At 38.7% G+C, this 23,427-nt stretch overlaps 1 protein-coding gene across 2 annotated transcripts; it reads right to left on the bottom strand.

Annotated features, from left to right (window-relative positions):
• Positions 1-18,843: 18,843 nt before the first annotated feature.
• On the bottom strand, positions 18,844-19,312 carry LOC122640670. Of its 2 annotated transcripts, none has more exons than XM_043833897.1 (2): positions 19,187-19,312; positions 18,844-19,144 (listed from the first exon to the last, which is right to left on the bottom strand). In XM_043833897.1, exons 1-2 carry the CDS (start codon positions 19,274-19,276, stop codon positions 18,851-18,853), a joined length of 384 nt encoding a protein of 127 aa, XP_043689832.1. In that variant the 5' UTR covers positions 19,277-19,312; the 3' UTR covers positions 18,844-18,850. The 2 variants fall into 2 exon arrangements, with proteins under 2 accessions (XP_043689832.1, XP_043689833.1); XM_043833898.1 differs by having other exon boundaries at positions 18,844-19,135; positions 19,178-19,312.
• Between the last annotated feature and the right edge of the window lie 4,115 nt (positions 19,313-23,427).

Genomic DNA, 23,427 nt, shown 5'->3' on the forward strand with positions numbered 1-23,427 from the left:
TGGATCCAGGTAGAATGGAATTGATCTTATCACTAATGCATTTTTTTTGTTTGGTCGATTCCAATCGAGATTGGTTCGACATGGTGAGGAGGGGGGGAAGGTGGTTGTAGGTCCAAGGGTTTACAGGGAGTTCTGGCATAGGGAGGCTGCAAGAGGTAAGAGGTGCTGAATGGTTTTCAAGACAGGCAACATCATGAAGAGAAGAGGGTGCTCTCTTGTTTTCAACATGAGAAGTGCTCAACAAGAAGGGGTATCGTGAAAAGGATTCTGACACAGTCAACCAAAAGACTAAAACTTTGATTAAATTGATTCAGAGGAGATGTAGTAGATGTAGTAGAGGCTCTAATACCATGTTAACTTTAATAAAACTCTGTATTATTCATCTTCAAAAGAATAAACACAATGGAAAGTGTCTTGTTGGAATTTTTATTTGTTTTAAATTAAAGACTTAAAATATTTTTGTAAATGGTGTGTTAGAGGGTTAGGTCTTTTGCTAATAAACACCTAAATATATGCGACTATTGGAAGATGTTAGAAATCTGTAACAAAACAAGGAGATGACAGAAAGATGGTCTGAGTCGAACGAAATCGTTCTATCCTTAAGACAGTATTTGCACCCTCCTAATCCTGCAAAGGGTTGCAGCAAACTTGCCTCCCAAGATAAATCAGGCGGATTGTTACTGGTTGTAGAGACAGTAACACTGTGAAGCTATCAGAGATTTTTTGATGTTTATGGACTGAGAGAATTTGTGGCCCATTTATAGGCCCACAAGGCCTGATCACACCCATTGGCTCATATGGCTTGACCTGACAGGTCATGACTATTGGGCTGGACTCCCTTGGTTGTTCGTGTGGGCTGCAATTCTTGGGGTCAATGTTAAACCAAGGGTTGCACTCCCTTTTTGATCAGTTACCGATCCAACGGTCGGATCGATCCTAAGCACCCTTTGATCAGACATCGTCGATCTCGAAAAGATTAAGGCGACATACTGCGACGATGCGAAGTGCAAAGTGCGCCATCAAAGGGCCACATTGCGTCTCAAGCACGCACACGTGTACGCGTACACGCTCGGACCGTCCTCACTCGCAAGTGCACCGTACAATCTCTTCTAGCATTACATGTGATAATAATAACTACTGATTATTAACACATATAAACCCAATGAGCTTTCCTTTCATAGCCGATGTGAGACTAAAAGTCCACATCAATATTTTGAAAAATTCCAACAGAAGATTTGTTTGAATGATTAATAAACAAGTCTTTTGGGAAAGACATGATTTTTAGGTATGTCTTTTGGAGATATCCCTTAATGGTGTCTTTTTTTCTATATATAGAGAGGGGGTTTTGCCCATTGCTCTAATAATTTGAAGGCAGTCAAACTTCCTTTTTGTTTTGGTTTTCTCTATTATTGATTTTGTTTTGTTCAATTGAACGCAACTATTAAGAGTTCCAATGTGGCCCAATTAGTGAGTGCAACTACTATTAGAAGGACCTAAGGGGCTGTTTTATCTTGGAGGTTGATTATCAAGAACACAACTTGCATCATAAAGGGCGTCTACAACATATAATCAAGCTGAAAATGTTTCAGTATATAAATTGAAGAAAGTTACAATGGTGATCTCTTAAGAACACCCAAAAACGGCGCTGCTGCTCTCTCCTAGAAGCCCTAAATCGAAAACCCCAAATCTCACACACTTTACAGCAAAACGAGTAAAGAATATAACTACTCCTCCATTGGATCCGGTCGAAGCCCCGGACCAAACTACCATCATAGATCTTAAAAAAAAGGTTCCATTAAGGTCACCGCCAAAAATGTCAAAGCGGGTCATTCTTTGAAACAGGTATTGGAATTTGAGACATACATAACAAGATGATTATTTTCAACATATCTATACATGGTAAATCAATATTGTTATTGGAGAAACCTAATCTCAGTTTTAATCTAGAAAGTACTGTTGATCTTTTGGCAAGTTGTTTTGCCATCGAAACATGCGAAACAGCCAAAAAGTGTAACTGATGAGATCTTCGCTTTGATATATTCTACACCCTATGTTGGTTTGTTGGACCAGATCAGGACTTCTGGGGATAGTTTTGTGCTTTCATGGTTAGGGTTTTCTCTATACTGTAGCACATGAAAACGCAATATATAGTGATTATTTTTTTGAGAAATGTTAAGAGATTTTGTAATTTCTTTATCGAAATAGGGAATCTAGACAATCGTTTGACCCTAGATGTACCCTATTTTCTTGTGCTGTTGCCTTGTTATTTTCTAACATATACAAGGAATGAGATCGAAAATTACAACTAAGGGACAACTAATATTATAGTCAACTATTTACAGCTAACACATCCAAAGGTGAACTTGTTTTGTGTAGGTAGTCTCTGTCTTTTTCTTCGGCTTGATCTCTCCCTTTTGACCAATCAATGCTTCACGCGGTGTAGACACTACGTACTCTTTCCATATGACGCGATCCTTCTTGTTTCCAGGTAACTTCAGTACTTTATGTTCATGAATATCCTCCATTATCTAATTACGACACAGAGTTGATACTTGTTTGATTAGTTGCAAGTTTCAAGAGGTGATTGGTTAATCTTTTGGGATTGGTGTGTGGTTTGTGTGATTACACTTTCATCAAAATCGGAAAAAAAAAACAAGTTTGAGGCGGTGAAATATATCATGTCGACATCCCTAACACCAGTTGTTCCTAACCATATTATTACCATTCTGTCATGCTTCCCTGCTCGAGTGACTCCACCTTCATCACAGGGACGACTATCAATCTCCATGGAAGGTACCATCACCTACCATCGCTCAATTCAATATTCTTGAAAGTTGAAATTGATTCAATTCAGTATTCTTGAAATTGATATCCTATGAAAAATGCTAATAAATATAACTTTCAAGACGGAAGTTATCCAATAAATGTTGTATCCTTGCCCGTCAGAAATGTGAAACTGAAAACCAGAAACAAAAAGTACATTTGAAACAAACTACAAGGGTAGGTTAGGGGTCCGACCTTTATCTGTTCCATTTCCTGGGCAGCTCCATGTCCCCAAGTTCCTCTAATAGAGAGGGCAGAAATGACAACCCTACCCCTGCCCGGGTAAGGTCCAACTCCTTCTATTAGAGGAACTTAGGGAAATGGAGCAGATAAAAATACATTAGGGTTGGGTACCCTAGTTAGTACTGAGGGGGTCGGATCCCTCTACTGCCGAGCTGCGCCAACTTTCCTATTGCCGTAGACACAGTAAGGCCCGCAATGACATCCTTCCTCTTGCTTGAGCGCCTTGCCTAAGTGGGGGCAAGGTGGTCATTTCACGCCCTATTGTGTCTGCGGTAGTAGGGAAGTTGGGGCAGCTCAGCAGTAGAGGATCTAGATCCTTGAGGGAGGATGTGTTGTCGGACCTTTATCTGCTCCATTTCTTGGGCAAGTCCATTTCCCCAAGTTCCTCTAATAGAGAGGGCAAAAATGACCACCTTACCCCTACCCAAACACACTGCCTTGGTGGGGTCCATCCCCCTATATTGGAGGAACTTGGGGAAATGGAGCACATACATGTGTTGCCACCATTGTCAGTAGTATTTTTATTTGCTTCAATTCATAGCCCGCTCCATTTCCCTAAGTTTCTCTAATAGAGGAGGGGGTGGACCCCACTTAGACATGCAATATGTTCGGACAGGGGTAGGGTGGTCATTTCTACCCCCTCTATTAGAGGAATTTGGGGAAATGGACCTACCTAGGAAATGGAGCAGATAAAGGTCCTTGTGAGTAATCTTGGATCGAATCAATCAAAATTTGCTGGATCAGATCAATATCGGCCTAGACCGATTTCAGAGTTATGATTGATCATGTTTGGTATTAGTGGATCGCTCTCTAGATCGGTCAACTTGGTTGGATCACCTGATACTCATCCAATACAAGTGTAATTTTTGGGAATTTTTATCCTTTCTTAATTTGTATTTAACCATTTTTTTGGGATTTTCTGGATTATAGGACCGATCCAACAAAACCGATTTTTTTGGACACATTTTTTACCTCATCTATGATATTGGTGTACGCAAGGATTTAATAGCATCATATGTTGATTCTAGTAACAATAATATGCTACATTTGGCTGCAAAGCTAGCTCCTTCATCTCTACTCAATACAATCTCCTGTGCCGCCATTCAAATGCAGAGAGAGTACCAATGGCTCAAGGTGGCCAAGTTCTTTGAACCCCTCAAATCAAAGATTAAACTATATAGAGTAACATTTTGGTTCCATTTTTTCTATAAGCATTTCAAATGAAGGTTAGTAACAACTTCTCTTCTAGTCATCCCATGTTGAACGCAAGAGTAGACCAATATGGTACAGGCTGCTCAAGTTCTACCCAAAAAGTGAGCAATATCTTTATAAAACGATTGGGAAAAAAAATCTCTACTTGATGGTGTTTCCTACGCCCTATCACAGGGCACCGTGAGATGACGTCTTTGTCCCCTGGGTAGATACCTAGGCGTGCTCACCCATTAGCCCAAATGCTTGTGTAGAGACCATGTGACCAACTAGAGATCTCTTGCCTAAAACGTTTTTATGCAACACTATCTCCACAACTCTGGTAGTTAAATATATGGAAAATACATTACACATGTAGTGAACTCTAGTTCGGTATATTGTGGAACCAAAAAATGATTTTCAAAATGTTTATGATGTTAACCAATTTGCTTTTATCTCGAATCTATGAGTGAAGCTTAGGAGTTCTCATACTATTGTACACATTAGGGGGACCTCAGCCAAAGGTAATTCCAACTGTCTCTATAGTCCAACATTGGAAGAAAGCAAGAAGGCTAAATTCTATAACTTCTCGATCTCTTTGCCCATCTTTGTTTACTGCCTTCCTCTAAAGATGGTGAGGAAAATCATTTCAACGGCATTTTGTCAAGACTGAGAGTCATTTTATGGTTCTCTAGGTTGCCGACACATAGAGTTTCTCAAAACTAGGGGTGCAAGTTTGGTCCAATGAGCCTGAGCCTTCCTAAGCCTGCCCTGAGCTCGATAAGGCCTAGGCTTGGCCAGGGGTGATATTTCTAGGTCTCTAGTGTGGCTGAGCCAGGCCAAGCTGGCCCAGCCTGCTAGAGTCAATCAAGGCCCACTCGGCCCAACAAGGGTCAATCAGGAACTGGCTGATCTGGGTTGAATCTGACAGGACTGGGTTGGACTGGGCCTGGACTGAGCTAAGGGAAAGTAGGGTTGGGCTCATATCTCATATTTTAGTTCAAACGGTCTCAGCTAATAGGCAAAATCAAAGCATTAAAAAAATGAAAAAAAGATCCCCATGATGCTAGCATCCCGACCACTTTTTCAAGTCCACATCCATTTTATTGTAGCACCCCCTTTGAAATTCCCATATACCCTTTTATTGTTGGGATTTTTCTTACTACCCCTCCCTTCAAAAACTGAAACTGCACACTGATTCGGATAAAAGCTTTTCCCTTAAAAGCAATCTGTAGAAAATGATTAAATTTACTAAAAAGGTATAGATGGCTGAAATATTCACATTTTGAAAGACATCAAGTTTAATATACTCTTTAAAATTAAAATATTTATTTTACTTTTGACCAAGTGGAGAAACAATATACTTTTTGGGACAATGTTCTCTGCGGAGAGCACATGGGGGTGCAAGCTGAACCCAAAACATGGAGTGGGACGGATACATCATTTCGATCATTATGAGGGGTGAGACGGTCATTTCACCCACCCCATATGTTTAAGCTTATCGTGCGCCCCTAGTGCAGCCTGCAAAGAACACTTTTCCAAAGCTTTTTAGTCGCCCTCGCATGCAAAAGACACTAAAGTCGGTGGTTTTTATTTTATTTTATCATATCCGTGAGGTATCACAAGGGAATATCTCTTTGTCTTATTGGTTCAAACAGATTAGCAATATAGTTATAGAGTACTAGGTGTACTTGAGACTTTGGCTGGTGATGTCAGCCTTCAATGCATAAACTCATTTTCTTAAAAAGCAATGAAGGAATCCAAGAAAAACTAGCTAGGAAAATAAAGGTATATTCGGATTCAGATTCGGATTCAGATTTGAGATTCCTTTCATGTATTTTCCCTATGTTCAAATATAAAAAAACATATATATATTTTTTTTGTCTAAAATTCCTAGGCATGAGGTTTTGGTCGAATGTTTGGAACGCTACAAATAGAAATAGAATACTGCAACATTCCCCAAAGCTTCGATAGATTAGATGTTGCTTGGCCTATTAAACAAGCCAACTACAAATTATGTTTTTTTAAGAGTTCTTTAAGGTCAGATCATGGTTGAGCATTTTTCTACTCAAGTCTCCCAACCAAGATTAAATTATGTCATAAGATTATTTTTATTTTAAGGGTAACACATCATATGGTAGGTGGTTGCGTTTTGGATTCATGTGTTCATTAGTTTTAACATAAATAGCTTAAAAATAAATTAATTTAAGATTTATTTATCTATCAAACTTGATCTAAATAATTTATTTAATTTGGCATTTGATGACATAAGATTATGCCTTAAATTGTTCGCAACTAAAGACACTAACTAAATATTTTTATTCACATAGGTGTCGTATTATGTGTTCATGAGAGTGAAGATTCCAAACACAATGCGAGTGCCCATAAGTATGCGTACAACTGGATCACATGGGAATTCTTAAATGGATTACTATCATATGTATTAAGACCAAGATTCCCATTAATGGGTCTTTATTGATCTCAAAACCTAAGAGGTTTTTGTCGTTGTAGTTGAATATTATCTGTTTAATTTGGTGTACTGATGGTTAATGTTTCCCTATCTATATATCAATGCACATTGGATTCATATTATGTCTCTATTAATGGAAAGAGATGTTCAATAAGGAATCCACTTCTTGAATAGGACGAATATCTTGAAAAAGATATCTAATTATGATTAGACCAAAATTCCAAGATCATTGGCATATTTGTAAATAGTTCACAGAAAAAATCAAAATTTATTGTTTGCTTATAATTGTATTTAATAACTTTTTTTTTAATTTTTTTTATAAGTATCGTATTTAATAAGTTCTTTTAAGTAATTTTAATAGATTATTAGCATTCCTAAATCTAAAAATATAGCATTTTAGGAGAGAGATAAGATTTCCGACAAGATTAACGGTCTCTCTCTCCTCCTCCCATGCATCTCCCTCTTTTGTAAGTTAGGATTTTTTTTTTTTTGGTTGAAAGAAGATTCATTGAAAACCGAGTCAGACAAGCGATGGCCTCTTTCTCACGGAGATTTAGAAGCCCAGCAGTGGAAACGGCCAATCCATCGGTGACTCAACCGCAGGCCGACCGGGCCAAGGAGTCGCAACCACATTAGGCGACCTTGGAATAAAGCAAAAAGGCATCAACAAAAGAGCTTTGAAGTGAAGAATATCAAAGCCCACACATCAATTTCATAGTCGAAGCTTCTTGAATTCGGTTGTTGAATCGAGGCTTAAGCAATCCGACTCCACCATAATATGAGATAAATGGAGTTTAGCCGCTTGAAGAAGACCCGTTCTAATAGCAAGCGCTCAGCGTAAAGACTAGAATCACGGAGGTCAAGAAAAAGCATGTATAAGAATCCCCGATGATCCACGATGATGACCCCTAAACCTCCTTTACCAGAATTTTTAACCCATTTTGCATCACAGTTAATTTTAAGGAAAGGCTCATTAGGGGAAGTCCAAGAATGGGAGGAAGGAAAATTTCTCTCTTCAACTTCAATAGAGACGAGGGAGGTTTGCAAACCACCGAAGAGAAATCTTGATGAGCTTTCTCAGCCATGGAAATAACTTGCTTGTGGTGACCATTGCTTATTGTTGAAAATCAAATCGTTACGCGCCTTCCAAATGAACCAAAGTAAGAAAGAGGCCGGGAGAATCGTTCTTGAGCCGAGCCTTTTATCCTCGCTAAAAATAGGATTCCAGCACGCAACCAATCGCTCATCTTATTGAAAGTAGGCATAGAGGTTAAGTGAGATAAGGATGAGCCAAACCAAACGGCTCTAGCAAAGGGACATGTAAGGAGCGTGTGACCAAGCTGTTTCCAAACTTTCCCCACATCCGAAGCAAGCCGGATTAATAGGAATTTTCCTGGCCATGAAACCTTCTCCAACCGCAATTCCATCTGTACAGCATCTCCACAAAAAAAGCTTGATTTTCGGCTGGGTTTTAGCATTCCATATTCTTTTCCACAATTGAGGATTTTGAACCCTATCGAGTGTAAAGTGTATTATTTATTTTCTTAAGAGGTATTGCACTTGTGGTACAAATACAACATGTAACATTAAGTCCCTTCTATAATTGATTGAAATCACTGATATTACATAAGGTAAGATTCACTGTTATAAAAATTTTATTTAGCATTAGTGCCCATATATAAATAACAGGTGACGATTTTAACAATTTTGATTTTTTATCCTAATTGAACTTTACATTTATTAAATAAAGGAAATTATTTGGTTTACGTTTGGTCCATTAATTAACTTGCCACATTGTAAAAATGATTCCAGGACTAGTTGCGTGTGGTGTGCGGTTTCTGTATCTAGACACAGGGTTGCACAAAATGATTATCGTATTTTTAAGAATTTCTGCTTTTTCAAGAAGGCACAACGATCATTTCGCATAACCTTGGGCTAGGTGTAAGAGCCACGCACCGCACATGACCAAATAGCATTCTTTGTCTCTTATTTATCTATGTATCTAAATATTTAAAAAATAAAGACCCATCAACCTGCTTGAGGTTTTAGGGGTTTGAATTGAATTATTCTTATATGGTTTTAATTATGGGGCTTGGTTAGGGTTAGGCAATTGCCAATTGGTAAACCAAGCTTGCTGACCCAATTAACCCAACATGCTCTTCCTTTTAGGTAGGTAGGTAGGTAGGTACAATAATAATGTTTGGATGCCTTGTGGTCTTATCATGATGCATGGGCAACCACAATTTCTGAGGGTAAAATTCACCTGAAACATATCAAGGGATCAACTCTTTGAAACCAGACCAGATGATATGCACAAACTGATATATGTGTGGCTTCTTCCTTCTTCTCCAACTTAGTTCCCTCATTTTCAAAAGAGATATATAATATGTATTCTCAGACAAAAGATTTAAACAGTTAAAAGGAAAATTATCTTTTCCAATTCCTTAAAGCTTGGCAGTGCAGCAGTACTAAGTGGAGATACTGACACATGGTAGCTCAGACATCCAACAGTTCGAGCTCAACATAGTCAATGAGCTAGGACCATTGGATGTTTGAACTGTCACGTATCAGCATCTCCACCTAACACTGCCACACTGCCGAGCTTTAGAAATCGAAGAGAATAAAGGGAAATCAAACATATAAGAAACACAATAGAATCAGAATTGGAAAAGACATTAAACGCATTACCAAGTAGAGCTTTGGTGTAGTGTACCCTGTTTTGTCACTACTTTGTGGTCGAAAGTTTTAATTCTGAATGAATTTTATGCTTATTATGTAACTGATTCATTGGTTATCTTCTTAGAAAAGGCAAATTAAGATGGTTATCTTCACGTAGTCTTCAACAAATTTTTATTTTTATTTGTATTTTTTTTTTGGGGGGTAATAGTATTCAAGCAAAATAGCTAGTATGTTTGTTTTGTGTAGTCTAAAAACCGAAATTAAACTAGCCAGGTTTGACGGTTTTCCCCGAACTGCCAAAAACAGTCCATCTCTCTCCTCCTACGAAAAGACATTCCTAACCCTTGTTTGAGGGAGGAGAATGATCAGTGATGGACCCAAAGAACTAGTGCCGGCGTAGGTCGTGCTCCCAGATAGACAACAACTTCCCTATTTCCTTGAGCTGATGAATTGATGATTACTATCACGCCGCATGCAGCCTGAACTAATGCCCCAAACATATTGGGACAACCAAAGGATGTGCTCGGTCATTTCACCGTCCCCATTGTGAGAGGGCGTAGGAGAATGCGACCAGGCTGCAAATATTTTTCCTAATTTATTTGTTTCATATTTATTATTTTGAAATTTGATTATTTTTATATTTTTTTAACCATAATTTGATTAGCCAAAATCAAGTAGAGCTCCTTTTTCGGCTTGATGCTAGGTCCGTTTTAAGACTGGGCTTACAATTGTAACTATTCCATGAATGCTATATGGATTTTTTTAATAGGGAAATTATTAGCACTTGTCTGTAGTATCCCATTTAGGAACTTTTTTTATTCTATGTGTGGCTGAAAATGAAAGAAACGGACCTTTCTCTGCTCCATTTTTTGGGTGGGTGATTCGTGATAATGATCACCCTATTCCTGCTCTAGTGGAATCCACCCCTATCTATCAGAGGAACTTGAGAAAATGGAACAAGTAGGAAATGGAGTAGATAAAAATTCATGATGGTGTGGCTGAAAATAAAAGAAACCCTATATTTTGGACCCCCTAATTATCATATCAGAGATTCTGCTTTGTAGAGTAGTACTAAAAAAATGATAAAAATAAAAAAACCAAAAAATTGCCAAGCTACAATTAGGAACTTCTCTTGACCGCCGAGATTTTCTATAGATGGATTGAAACATTGAGGTAACAGATATTTTGGAGCCCCTACTATAACTATCATATCACAGATTTTTTCAGAAAAAAGAAAGAATTAATTATAGAAAAAAAGAATTCTGTCTGGGAGTGTGGCCTACATCAGCACTCCCATGAGTGTATCTCTCCTCCCCATATGAAAAGACATATCTGTCCATTTGTATTGAGGAGGAGAGAGATAGGCACATGGAAGTGCTGGCGTAGGCCACACTCCCGAACAGAAAACTGCTTCCCTTAATTATACTAAGGGAACTTACATCCTATTACAAAAATGACGTGCAACATCCCTTGAAATAAGACACTGAAGGGAAGGAGGGAGGAAGTTAATACAAAAATCTATTTCTGTATAAGACTGTACAGTTTTGGCAAGCCAATCAACGCAACGATTTCCTTCCCTCTAGCAAAAATTGAAGTATCACATATTTGTTTTTATTCAATTGAGAAGAAATCGTGTGATTGCTCTAGGTTTACATAAACTACATTGATCTTGGATAAAATTTGAGGGTTTTCCGTTCTGAGTTTGAATCCTCTATTTCCACCTGTCTGTACTTCCATGTGAGCCTTACACACAATAGGGCACGTAAAGACCGCCTTACCCCTGTACGAGTGTCTTATCCGAATAGGGGTAAGGTGGTCTTTGTGCACCCTGTTGTGTGTAGGATGCACATGGAAGTAGGGGCAGATGAAAGTAGAGGATGTGGATTTTTTCCTTTCTATCACTGTCATAGGTCTGGTTTCAAACCTCTAAATTAAGCTCTCTAATGGTGAGGAGGAGGGACGGAGATGAAATGAGAGAGGGAAAGTCACAATTTAAAAGGGTTTTTCTCAGATTTTGTTTTATCTTCTAATCGGGTAGAAAGAATATATCCGGTACCTAAAACAGGTTGGGATGCTCAAAATATGGTAATATGGTGCAAACAATTTTCAACCGTACGACCAGTTTGTGCCATGTGTCGCATTATGAAGGTGGCACCGCCAAGCACTGCCAGATTAGAGAATTGAAGAGAGTTTTTTATCCATTAATTGGTCTTACTAAAGGTGCTTTAGAAGATGCACGTGATTCTGCAGTTCAAAATTAACGTGTTTCAACCAAGTGGTTATTTTACTAATGTGAATACTTAGTATAAAAATTTGGAATGCGCTGTATTTGATTTTTGGATAATTTATTTAAAAGAAAAAGAGGCTTGACTGTTTGAGCATGGGAGGCACAACTGACAATTACTCCGCCAACTGTGGAGGTTCACCATGAAAAAAGGGACGAGGGCTAGGTTCAAGAAAAGGCCTTTTGTCATTAATTCATGGTTTAGTGGGTTCCCAACAAAAGTTTTTCCTTGGGCAGTGTGTCACCAATTAGTTGTGAGAAAAATTTGAAAATCCATTTAACCTAATAATTTGTTGTTCATTGTTTCTTTAGTACCATCGGTGGTTTCTATGGATCTGATCCTCTAGCTAGGGCGTGCGGCCCCTAGTGGCCTCAGCGGTGCAGAATGAGTTGTGCATGTAAAGATCGTCTTATCTTTATCCAAATGCCTTGATCATTGCACACGTGATCCAATGTGTGACGTACGTACAGACCGCTACGAGAAGCTAGAATGTAAGACAATCTGCATTATGGTTTCAATACCTGTTTTGCTTATTGGACTATTTACAAGTGATATTCAAGTTCTTACTTTTACAATTTTAGCTGCGGCTTAAACTTATTTTTTATATTAAATTCTTCACCAACTACTCATGTTTAGGGTCTTTAAATTGATCACAACTTCCGCAAATGCATTCAACCCTATCAACACTACTTTGGATCGAAGAAGAATTAAACAATGGCGAAGAATTTGCAAGCATCAGATGGCGGCAATGCAGGCCCCATTCTTTCCTCTGCTGATTCTGCTTTTTCTAGCCCATTTCCTACCTCGACTCCACTTCAGCCCGGGACCATTCCTCCTCCCTCTGGCCTAGTTCCTACCTCGACTCCACTTCAGCCTGGGACCATTCCTCCTCCCTCTGCTCTCCCTATGTTTGGTTTCAAGTTTCAGACAGTTGGCAGAGGCAAACAAACCACGACGAATAGAGGGAATTTCATTGTCAACCCAGAAAAACTTCAGGCTAGTTCGTTCGGCTCCAGTGTTGAGATTCAGACAGTTGGTGAAGGTGACCAGAATGTTGACAACAATGGATCTATCATAATAGGGGAAGCGCCGCCTATTAATAATGTGATTCTATCCGCCATAAATTTTAAAAACTGAAAAGTATGGATGATGGCATGCATGCATGCATGAAGGTATCGTATGAAATCCCAACTCATAAGGTGTGTGTACTCTGTATGAGTACGGATTTCATGGCGAGCAAATGCTTTGTGGTGGAGGTTCTTCAATAAATCGGTTTAAGTGGTAATTGTTGTGTAACTTGTGTTAGTTTTTGTTTCTTAATTTAGGATTTGCATTAAGATCAGCCACAGAGATTGGCTTGATATTCGTTTTTCAGTGGCTTTCATGCCCTCTCAGTCTCATTGCTAATGTTTTACTTCTTGTGTTGGTTTGTGTATCTTTGGGTTTTGCATTAAGATCACCCACAAAGTTTGTCTTCATATTCGTATTTCACTGGCAGTTTGTGTTTCTTGTAACCATTTTATCAGCTGTACACGTCATGCGCATGTTTACAAATACTAATTAACTTTCTTCACCAAAGACTCCCTATTAATCCGGCCTGTTTTAGATGCGGGGAGATTATCGAATAAATGGGTCACACGCTTCTTACTTGGCCCTTTGCTAGGGCAGTCTGGTTTGGTTCATCTCTATTTCATTTAATCACTTCTTATTTGGAAGGCTCGCAATGAGATAATCTTCAATAACCAACAGTGGACTCCAAATCAAGTTATTTCTATGGCTGAGAAGGCTTATCAGGAATATTATTCAATTACTTTCAAGCCTTCCTCATCTCCTGCAGCTTCAGGGCAAAATTTGCCTCCTCCCCATTCTTGGTCTCCCCCTCATGAGCCTTTCCTTAAAGTCAACTATGACGCAGCGTAGGTTAAAAATTCTAGTAAAGGAGGCTTAGGGATCATCATCAGGGACCATCGAGGGAACCTTCTTCATGCCTTCTCCTCGGGTATTGTATGTGATTCAAGCATTTGTGCCGAAGCTCTTGCTATCAGAGCTGGTCTTCTCCAAGTGGCAAAGCACCGTTTATCTCATATTTTGGTGGAATTAGATTGCTCTAGCCTAATTCATCAAATTAATTCTAGATACTCCGACTGTGAGATTAATGGTGTGGGTTTTGATATTCTCAAAGCTCCTTTGCATCATGTTCATTTTATTTCATTCCAAGGTTGTCTAATGTTGTTGCAGACTCCTTGGCCCGGTTGACCCTTTCGGTTAAGCCCTGATTGATTGGCTAGTTACCTCTCGGTGGCTTCGAAATCTTTGTTTGGAAGATGTCACTGCTTGTAATGACTTTGTTTGTCAATGAATTTGTTTTTCACAAAAAAAAAAAAGAAAAAGAAAAAGAAAAAAGACTGGGTCTTTGAAAACATTTCCCTAGTATGTTTGGTTGGCAAGAAATGGAAAGAAAAGCTAGAACCCAGCACAAAAAATTTCATCAATACTCCTCTTTAGAGAGATTAAAATGTTGAGAGATATTCACCAAATTTCCCAGCAAAACTTCCTCCGATAAATGGAAGTATAAGAACTCCCAGGCAATACTTCCTCGAATAAATTGAAGTATAAGAGAAAAGGTAGAACCCAAAGGTTTAGCAAAACCCTAAAATAGTATGGTAAATTGTCCAGTGTCCTCATGTTGATCATAGAATTGGGCTCCTCTCCAGTGAGCCCATTGCCTAGGGAGCATCCAATGGTTGGCTGGCTGGATGCGAGCCAGGGTACGCACAGACACACTTGCCGATGCACATCCAACTAATCTAGGCGTTGGATGCCTGCTGGAGAGAGCCCAACACTGGAGAGGAGCCGGATCCTTGATCATAGCAGTAATATGACAGTAGCCATTGGAAATTATTGAGATGCTTGGCAGAATCGAAACCTACTCCAAGTCCTTCTCTCGAATGGATCATGTCTTGTAATTTTTGTTGGATTCTATTACCACTGAAATCTAAATTGCCACGCTGAGGGGAGACCTGCACACCACAAACAGAGGACTAAGAAAAAGAGAGGGTCAAAGAGGACTCTAAGGTGAACTCTTTGATGATTAAGTCATAACTCCGAGCAACAGTAGAGTTGAGAATTGAAAGAGCGGTTATTGTTAGAGCAATTACTTGTAAGTGAGTGTGTTACCTCATACGTTTAACTGCCTATTTATAGGGATAAAATTTAGCTACTTCCCCTACGCGGCATTGGCTCAAGGTTGCCATGTGTGTACCTCTAATTTTTAAGGCTAAACCCAATCTAATAGAAGCCGTTTTGGAAATCTCTCACAATCAATTATTTTTTTATTCTAATTTTACCCTTTAATTTTGGGTAAAACAAAAGTCAAACTTTAACCAATCATCCCCTATCTTGTGTTTGCCACGGATTCTTCTTCTTCTTCTTATATCCCCTCCCTCACCCTGCACTGCTACCCCACCCCCACAGCCCTACCCAACACCACCCTACTCCATTTCTTCATCCCTATGCAGGGGAGGAGGTGATATGGATGCTTATGTGGCAGTGGGGCTGCCACTTGGAAAGATAGATTCCAAATGGAGTGTGGATCATTGGTTTGTGTACATGGTAAAAAAAAAAGGGTGAGTCAAAGGGTATTAAGATAAACTCACCTTAGTCAACTTGGTTGCATGAAAATAAATGGGTTGGAGCCGGCTATGCAAATTCTTGGTATGAGAATCAGTAGTGATAGAAAGGCCAAAAAGTTATGGTTGTCTCAAGAGAAGTGCATTGAGAAAGTACTTGAAAGGTTTAAAATGGATCAAGCTAAAGTTGTGAGCACTCCTCTTGCCACACACTTTAAGCTTAGTAGCAAACAGATGGAAGACATGGAAAGAGTTCCTTATGCATCTGTCGTGGGTAGTTTGATGTATGCAATGGTTTGCACAAGGCCAGACATAGCTCATGCAGTTGACACAGTTGATCGTTTTATGTCAAATCCGGGAAGAGAGCATTGGAATATAGTGAAGTGGATATTAAGGTATCTCAAAGGCACTTCTAGTTTGAGACTTTCATTTGGAAGTGAGAAGTTGATTCTCGTTGGGTACACTGATTCAGACATGATAGGGGATACTAGGAAATCTACTTCATGTTATTTGATTACATTTGGGGGGTCAGCTGTGGCTTGGCGGTCAAGACTACAAAAATGTGTTGTTTTATCCACCACAGAGGCAGAATTCATTGCAGCAACTTCAACATGTAAGGAGTTGTTCTGGATAAAAAGTTCGTGTAAAAACTTTGTTTCACTCAAGAAAAGTATGTGTTATTTTGTGATAACCAAAGTGCTATACACCTTGCTAAGAATTTCACATTCCATGCGAGTTCGAAACGCATCGATGTGAGGTATCATTGGATACGACAAACTTTGGAATCTAAATTGTTAGAGCTCGATAAAGTGCACACTGATGATAATGGTTCAGACATGATGACAAATGCACTTCCGATGGAGGAGCTTCGGGTTTGTCGGCGGCTAGCTGGCATGGATTCCTTTTAAGGAATTGTTGTGGTCATCTCCCTCATTGGGCTGGAGGGGGAGATTTGTTGGACCTAAGGGCCTGTCCAGCCCATTAGGGGTGTTTTAAGTTGTGGGGGCATCTTGGTAAATTACCATGGTTGTCCCCCTTTACCCTAATCTCTTTAACCAAAAGCAAAGAGGTGGAAAAGAATCAGTAGACAAAAACGACAATGGAGAAGAAAACCCAAAATATTCGTAGGTTGAGGTGTTCTACGTAGTTATGATCAAACTAGCGATCTGAGGTCGTCCATGGTCAGATTGAGCTGAAATTTGGACAGCAAGTTCGTGACTTCTGGTTCTTCATTCTGGATGATTAAGATCATTTTTTGAGCTCTCCATGTCTGCAGATCTGGATCTGTTTCAGACCACGTTTTGGGTGAGATCTTTGCCATCTCTCTCTTGTTGTAGTAGATTTTGCTATTTTTTCTTCACTTGTTCTTGTGGTTTCGATTGTTGTTGGATGTGGGGTTGTTTCCCCTTTCAAAATGTTGACAATAGGTTTTGTACCTTGTTGGATTTTGTTTTTATACCTCAAATTTTATAGTGAAGATTTGGGTGGACTTCGAGATAGGTCCCGTGGTTTTTATCCATTGTATTGGAGGAGTTTTCCATGTCAAAGTCTTGTCTGTAATTGTGGCTGTTGTGATTCGCTATATTTATTATTTGGAATATTGTCATTGTTTGTGTTCGATCGATTCCTCACAGGTTCAATCAGAGAGGGAAGTAGATTTCTTCCTGACAAGAGTCTTGTTGGAAGCCAAAGGTACCCAACCTACACTAGACCAGATATCATGTATGCAATTGGTATAGTCAGCAGACATATCGAGCAACCAAAGAAAGATCACTTCATAGCGGCCAAGAGATTTCTAAGGTACATCAAAGAAACTATTAGCCAAGTTCTGTTCTACACTCATTCAAAAGACCCAAGACTAGTTGGCTACACCGACAATGATTACGACGGAGACATGGATAGCAGGAAAGCATTTCTTGATACATATCTCATATAGGGTCTGCAATATTTTCATGGTCATCAAAGAAGCAGTCCACAACGGCCCTCTCAACATGCGAAGTTGAATATATTGCAGCAGCATCATGTACATACCAAGCAATATGATTGAGGAATATTATGTATAGGAGGTGCATCATCCCCAAGAAGGCCCGACCAAAATATATATTGACAACAAATCTGCCATATCTCACTTGCAGAGAACTCAGTAGCTCATATCAGAAGCAAACAAATTGACACAAAGTATCACTTCATTCAACAAGATGTGAAGAACAACAATGTTGAGCTTGTCTACTGCAGAATCGAAGACCAAGTAACAGATATTTTCTCAAAGCCACTCAAATATGAACTATTCAAGAAATTAAGGGAATAACTTGGTATGACATGTTGGGTTTGAAGGGGGAGTATTGGAGAACAATCCCGACTACTCTAGATTTTTCTGAAATGGGTTCCAAGAAAAAATTGCAAGAAGCCAAAATGTCAAGAAAATAGAAGAGTCAAAAAACTTCTCTATCAAATATTGAGACAATTTCTTAGATCTACTATTGTTGAAAAACCAGTTTTTCTAACTTAATTCGTCTTCTAGAAAAACTTGATGACTCGGCCTTGTCAAACCTGGTCAAGATGAGTCACATTTTTTAATTTTTTAATGCAATAAATATGTATAAGAAATCATAAAAATACAGAAAAATATGGGGAAAAAAATCAAGTAATCTCATATCAATGCATTTTGAGTTTATACCATTGAACAAGAGAAGGGAGTCGAGGAGTTGAGGCTCTCTTATTGTTTTAGATTATGGATTTACCATTTAGTTAACTTCATTTCTAAGTGAACTAGTTTTATAATTTTTTTTTTAAAACGATTAAACTCTCCGATTTTGTCATGACTCGGATAAAAAATACCAAGTGTAATTTGACTCGGACCATTTTTGACCCAGTCTCGTCATTTTTTACCCTGGCCTAGTCTACACGACTCTTGACCAGGTTTTCAAAATTTTGACTCGACTAAGGCGACTCGCCCCAATCAAAACCCAGTTTTCGAACAATGAGATGTACACGATTAAAACAATAATTACAAAGCAAATAAATTTGCAAGAAAAGTAAGTGTAAAACAAAGTAAAACCTGCTTGTTTGTTTTGTAATTTATTTTCTTACCTAGTAGATCTATGCAATTTTTCCTTGAATATTCTAGTAGTTCTTAATCACCTATAGAGTCTGTTGAAATGGGAGGTGCCATTACCTATAAAAAGGACAGATGAATTGTATTTGATAAGAAGTAAAATGGTGGAGAAAAATCTGGTATTGAAACACCTATACCTTAAAGTGACTATTGGGCTAGTTACAATTAGAGAGTAATTGGCTGTGTTCTCTCCTATACCCAATACGTTCATTTTAGTCCACCATGTCTACCAACATTAATTTGCCTTTTCAGGCAAGAAAATTAATAAACCAGTTATATAATAAAAGATGGAAAATTTACCAAAAAAACAAGAAATTTCATTCAAATTGAAGCAGGCCACAAAGTAATGAAAACAGTGTACAGTACCGCCAAGGCTCTACTGAGGAGGAGTTGTTGTATTATAGATGATTTCATAGCATCAACCCCAACTCCCTATCTCGATATCACCGGAGTTTTCATTGGTTTGAATACCATCCTGAACAGTCTGAAACTCAAGAAAGAAGGGCTTCGTAGCAGCCATGGAAGCTGGGTTAAATTGGCAACTGATGTTTCCAATTCTGATATTTCCCGTATTCTTATTAGTTTGAGTACCCTTCTTAACTGTCTGAATCTGTTTTCTGAGACCAGTTCCTGATGCAAATGGAAGCAGGGAACTAGATTGTTGCGGAGGAGGAGGAGGAGGAGGAGGAGGAACAAGGAGCTTGGGAGAAGATTCTTTGTACTTAACTGCACTTCCAGAAGTTCCATCAGGAGAAGGTTCCTTGTACTTCACAGAACCTCCAGAAGTTCCTTCAGACCCTCCATCAATACGATCCCGTGCCTGCTTCTTGAACATCTCCTTCATAGCAAAATATGGGCGAACTAGGGTTTCGTATGGTTTCTGGATTTCTTGTATTGGATCTATTTCATCGTTTATATAGACTCCAAGGGTCTTTAAAAGGGGCAATTACTATCACTATTTTACACTTCACTTATATTTACTAAAACTATTCTATTTTAAACTTCTTTTCTGAAACTGTCCTGCTTTTAAATATCCAGATTGCCCGTATCAGGCTATACATACCGGTTTTTCTAGTCACCAAGACCGTGTCGATACCGTATCAATAGCATGATACGAACAAGAGGTAAAATGGTCAGAAAACTCATGTTTTTAAGGAGATTCAAGGGTAATTTTGTCTGATACAGTTGATCCAGGCCAATACCGTATCAGTATCGTGTCAGTTTTGCAGGTTTTCGATACCCGTTCCGATACCGTGCATTAAAACCATGGAACAGGTCGATTCTCTTTAAAAAATTAATTAAATAAAAAAATTGAAGAAAAAACAAAACAAAAAAATAAATAGAGTAAAAAATGGGAGAGAGAAGAGGCGGGTGGATGCTTTCATTTTTTAATTTTTTAATGACAACACTACTGAAAAATAGAAGAAGAATGGTAAATTAAATAAATTAGTAGGTTACTACTTACTAAGTGAAAATGAAGGATAATTTGGATATTTAAAAATATGAGGATAGAAGGAGATGTAAAAGTTTAAAAGCAGGATAGTTTCAAAAAAAGAGTTTAAGGTTGAAAAATTTTAATAAATATTGGCTAAATGTAGGTTGTGATAATAATTACCTCTATTTAAAAAGCACTGCCAACAATTCTTTCCACTTGCTCTCACCTACTCCAAGACTAGGGTGGCAGAAATTCCACATTACTTTGATCCTCTCTCCAATGACGTTTAACTGTTAATGTCTTGTTTGGTTCCCTAGAAAAAGTAAAGTTCCACCTTCCCCGTCGCTTCTTCCCTGATATTTAAAATACCTAGGCTAACCCTATTGCCCTAATCGGCACCGTATACTATGGTACGCGCACTAAACAAGAATGAAGAGCAAATTAAATTTGATGCAACCTTGTTTTCAACTTGCGCAAACAGAGAAGCTATTGGGGATCTTTGTCCTCTCAATTACACTCCCTATATTTGACGTCAAATACATCTAACAGGGGAAGCAGAAATCACTATCCTACTGTTGCCCGAATACATTGCCCGAGATGGGGTCCATGTGGGATCTACCTCCCTCTATTAGATGTACTTGACGTCAAGTATAGACAGTGTAATTGAAAAGATAAAAATTCAACTAAGGGACGAGCGAGGAACCTTTATTCGCTGTTGTAACTGAAGTATTGTTGTGCACATAATGCAATGCAGCAACGGTCATGCATATATAGTGGGACTTGCTATGTACACATGACCACTACTATACCGCATGATACGCATAGCAACGGATAAAAATTCACGAGGGAGAGATCGCAGTAAAGCGCCTTTATGATAATAATTGCAAGCCCATCGAGCAGTTCATGAATGAAATCGCCTGTTTGCGTCACAAGAACCTCGTCACCAGATACGGCTACACTTAACACCACGGATTTTTAATTATGAATCACCTTAGTAATTGGCGGCGCTTCCCCTATTACGACAGATCCAGTGTTGTTATTACTCAGGTCACCTTCACCAACTCTCCGAACGTCAAAAATGCTGAGCGGCGATCCAGCCTGAAATTTGTTGGGGTTTGTGACGTAGAAATCCCCTACAGTCGAGTTGGTTAGGTTGCCTTTGCCAACTGTCTGAAACTTAAAAACAAGCCCGGGGGGAGCAGAGGGAGGGACAGTCCCAGAAGGAGCGAAGGGAAAAACGGTCCCAAGCTCATATGGAGCAGAGGGAAGAACTGGGCCAGAAAGAGCAGAGGAAAGAACGGGCCCTGCATTTGCGGCCATCTGGTGCTTGCAAATTTTCCGCCATTGTTTAATTCTGTTTTTTGTTTTTTCTGTTTTGTTTTTTTGTTTTTGGTAAAGGCCATCGTTTAATTCTTCGATTCCAAAGTAGTGTTGATAGGATTGAAGTATGGGGGAAGTAATAAACATAACCCTTGAGCCCCGTGTTGTCGAGCTTAAAAAAAGGCCATCCATGGATGATGTAAGATTGACTTTGTTGGTTGACGTCATTGAAGAGGAATACATTGGAAACTAAAACCAACATAGGAAAAGAAAAAGTATTCCTATGTGGGTTCTGAGTTTTCTGACCATAGGTGAAAAACGAGGTTTTGACTGGATCGTGTCGTTTAAGACAAGTTAAAATTTTGGAAAATCTGATTAAGAATTATGTAGACTATGCTATGATGAAAATTGATGAGACTGGATCATAAATCGGCCGAGTCAATTAATACTTGATATTTTTACTTGAGTCATGACAAATTCAATCGAGTTTAGTCATTTTTAAAAAAATCATAAAATCGATTCACTTAGAAATTGAGTTGAGTAAATTAGTAAACCCATATTCTAAAATAGTAAGAAACCCTCAACTCCCAAATTCCCTTCTCTTGTTCAATAATGGTATAAACTCAAAATGCATTGATATGTGATTCCTTAGATTTTTTTCTATATTTTTTTATATTTCTATTTTATACATATTTATTAAGTTAACATTAAAAAACCACAAAAAAAAAAAAAGAGTGACTCAACTTGACTAGGTTTGATAAGGCCGAGTCACCAGGTTTTTCTAAAAAATGAGTCAAATTAGACAACCTGATTTTCTAATTATTGTTCGAACTAGATTTTTTTTACTTGTTTTACTTTTCACAAAAACCTGATGATTTGAACCAGTTAATCCTGGTCACAACGATCCATGGCGGAGAAAAAAAAAACATAATTGACCTCGGCATGTTATACAGTTGTTAGTAGACAGGTTGTGACCATGAAAACTCACCAAATCGAGTAAAATAAATTGAAAATTTTGATCAAGACTCATCCTTTATTAAATAAAGACATGACTTGTCTCAAGTCATACCTAATCAGCCGTCACGATGTGTGCGGCACAACCCAACAACTGGATGGCTCCTTGGGCGCTCTCTGGGCATTGGCTCCCCGGAGAGGAGCTCAATCCCATTAAATCGTGAATTAACTCATGATGTCCGACATTCTGACAAAGGCTTTTCAGACTTCCCCACCTAGAATGATCCGGGTTCATGTGATTAAATGTCCACTGACATTCCCAAAACCACCAGGATCTCAATTCTGTGGCTACTTCACAGTTAATAATCAAAGTAAATCAGTAAAAAAATCAGAGATATGCAATGGAAGATCAGAATACTATTATAACATCTGTAATAGAGTACTAAGTGATAACATGGATATCTACATAACCATACTATTCTTTAACCTTTACAATTATCCATATTTACATATAACCCAAACAAAATATTTTCACAAAAAGATAGTTCCAAAAAGTAACCCAAAACATAACCAACACCAACTGTAGAGAGCTGATCTCTCTTCAGAAATGAGCTGAAGCATAGCGGTCCTTTGGCTTTCCTTAAGCTGAACAAGGGCATAGGACTACTCTAGGGTAGGAAAGGGATCCGGACCGAGCACTTGGGATCTAATATTGTCATACTCCACATTCAGGCCGGCCAAGAGATCATAAACGTGAATCATATCTTTACGTTTCTTGAAGTTAGCAGCATCAGTAGAGAAGGTAGCCTGAAAGATCTCATAGAAATCAAGTTCCTACCACATGCTGCCTAACTTAGAATAGTATTGGGAAAGAGACATCTCTTTCTAAGTGCTGCCATGGATCCTCTTTTGCAACTTATAGACTTGGGCTGCGTTTCAAACCTAAGAGTAAGTCTCCTTTGTAGCCTTCCAGATCTTCTCCGTAGAGTCCAAAAGAAGATAGCTGCGAGCAATAGTCCGTTGCATAAAATGGATGAGGAATAACATTACAAGGGAGTCATTCGAGAGCCACTTCTCTATGCCGAAGGACCAGCAGTCGTAGGCTTTGCAAGGGTACCTAAAAGATAACCATTGAGGTTACGGGTAGGATAGAGTGAAAACAAGGGTGAGACCACATCAAATAGTTGCTTCCATCCAACCTGATGGAGCTAACAGGGAATATGGTAAAGAGCTACTACTAATTCCTTCAGTGGGTGTAGAGAGAGTACTGCTTCTATCAGACATGA

The sequence above is a fragment of the Telopea speciosissima genome, chromosome 9 (genome assembly GCF_018873765.1).
Source record: "Telopea speciosissima isolate NSW1024214 ecotype Mountain lineage chromosome 9, Tspe_v1, whole genome shotgun sequence".
Lineage (NCBI taxonomy): Eukaryota > Viridiplantae > Streptophyta > Magnoliopsida > Proteales > Proteaceae > Telopea > Telopea speciosissima.

Excerpts from the sequence above, each read along its gene's own strand:
- LOC122640670 (XM_043833897.1), bottom strand. The coding sequence starts at position 19,276 with ATGAAGGAGATGTTCAAGAAGCAGGCACGGGATCGTATTGATGGAGGG. Across the intron at positions 19,145-19,186 it reads CTGTGAAGTACAAGGAACCT|TCTTCTCCCAAGCTCCTTGT; the intron begins TCTCCTGATGGA and ends AAGTACAAAGAA.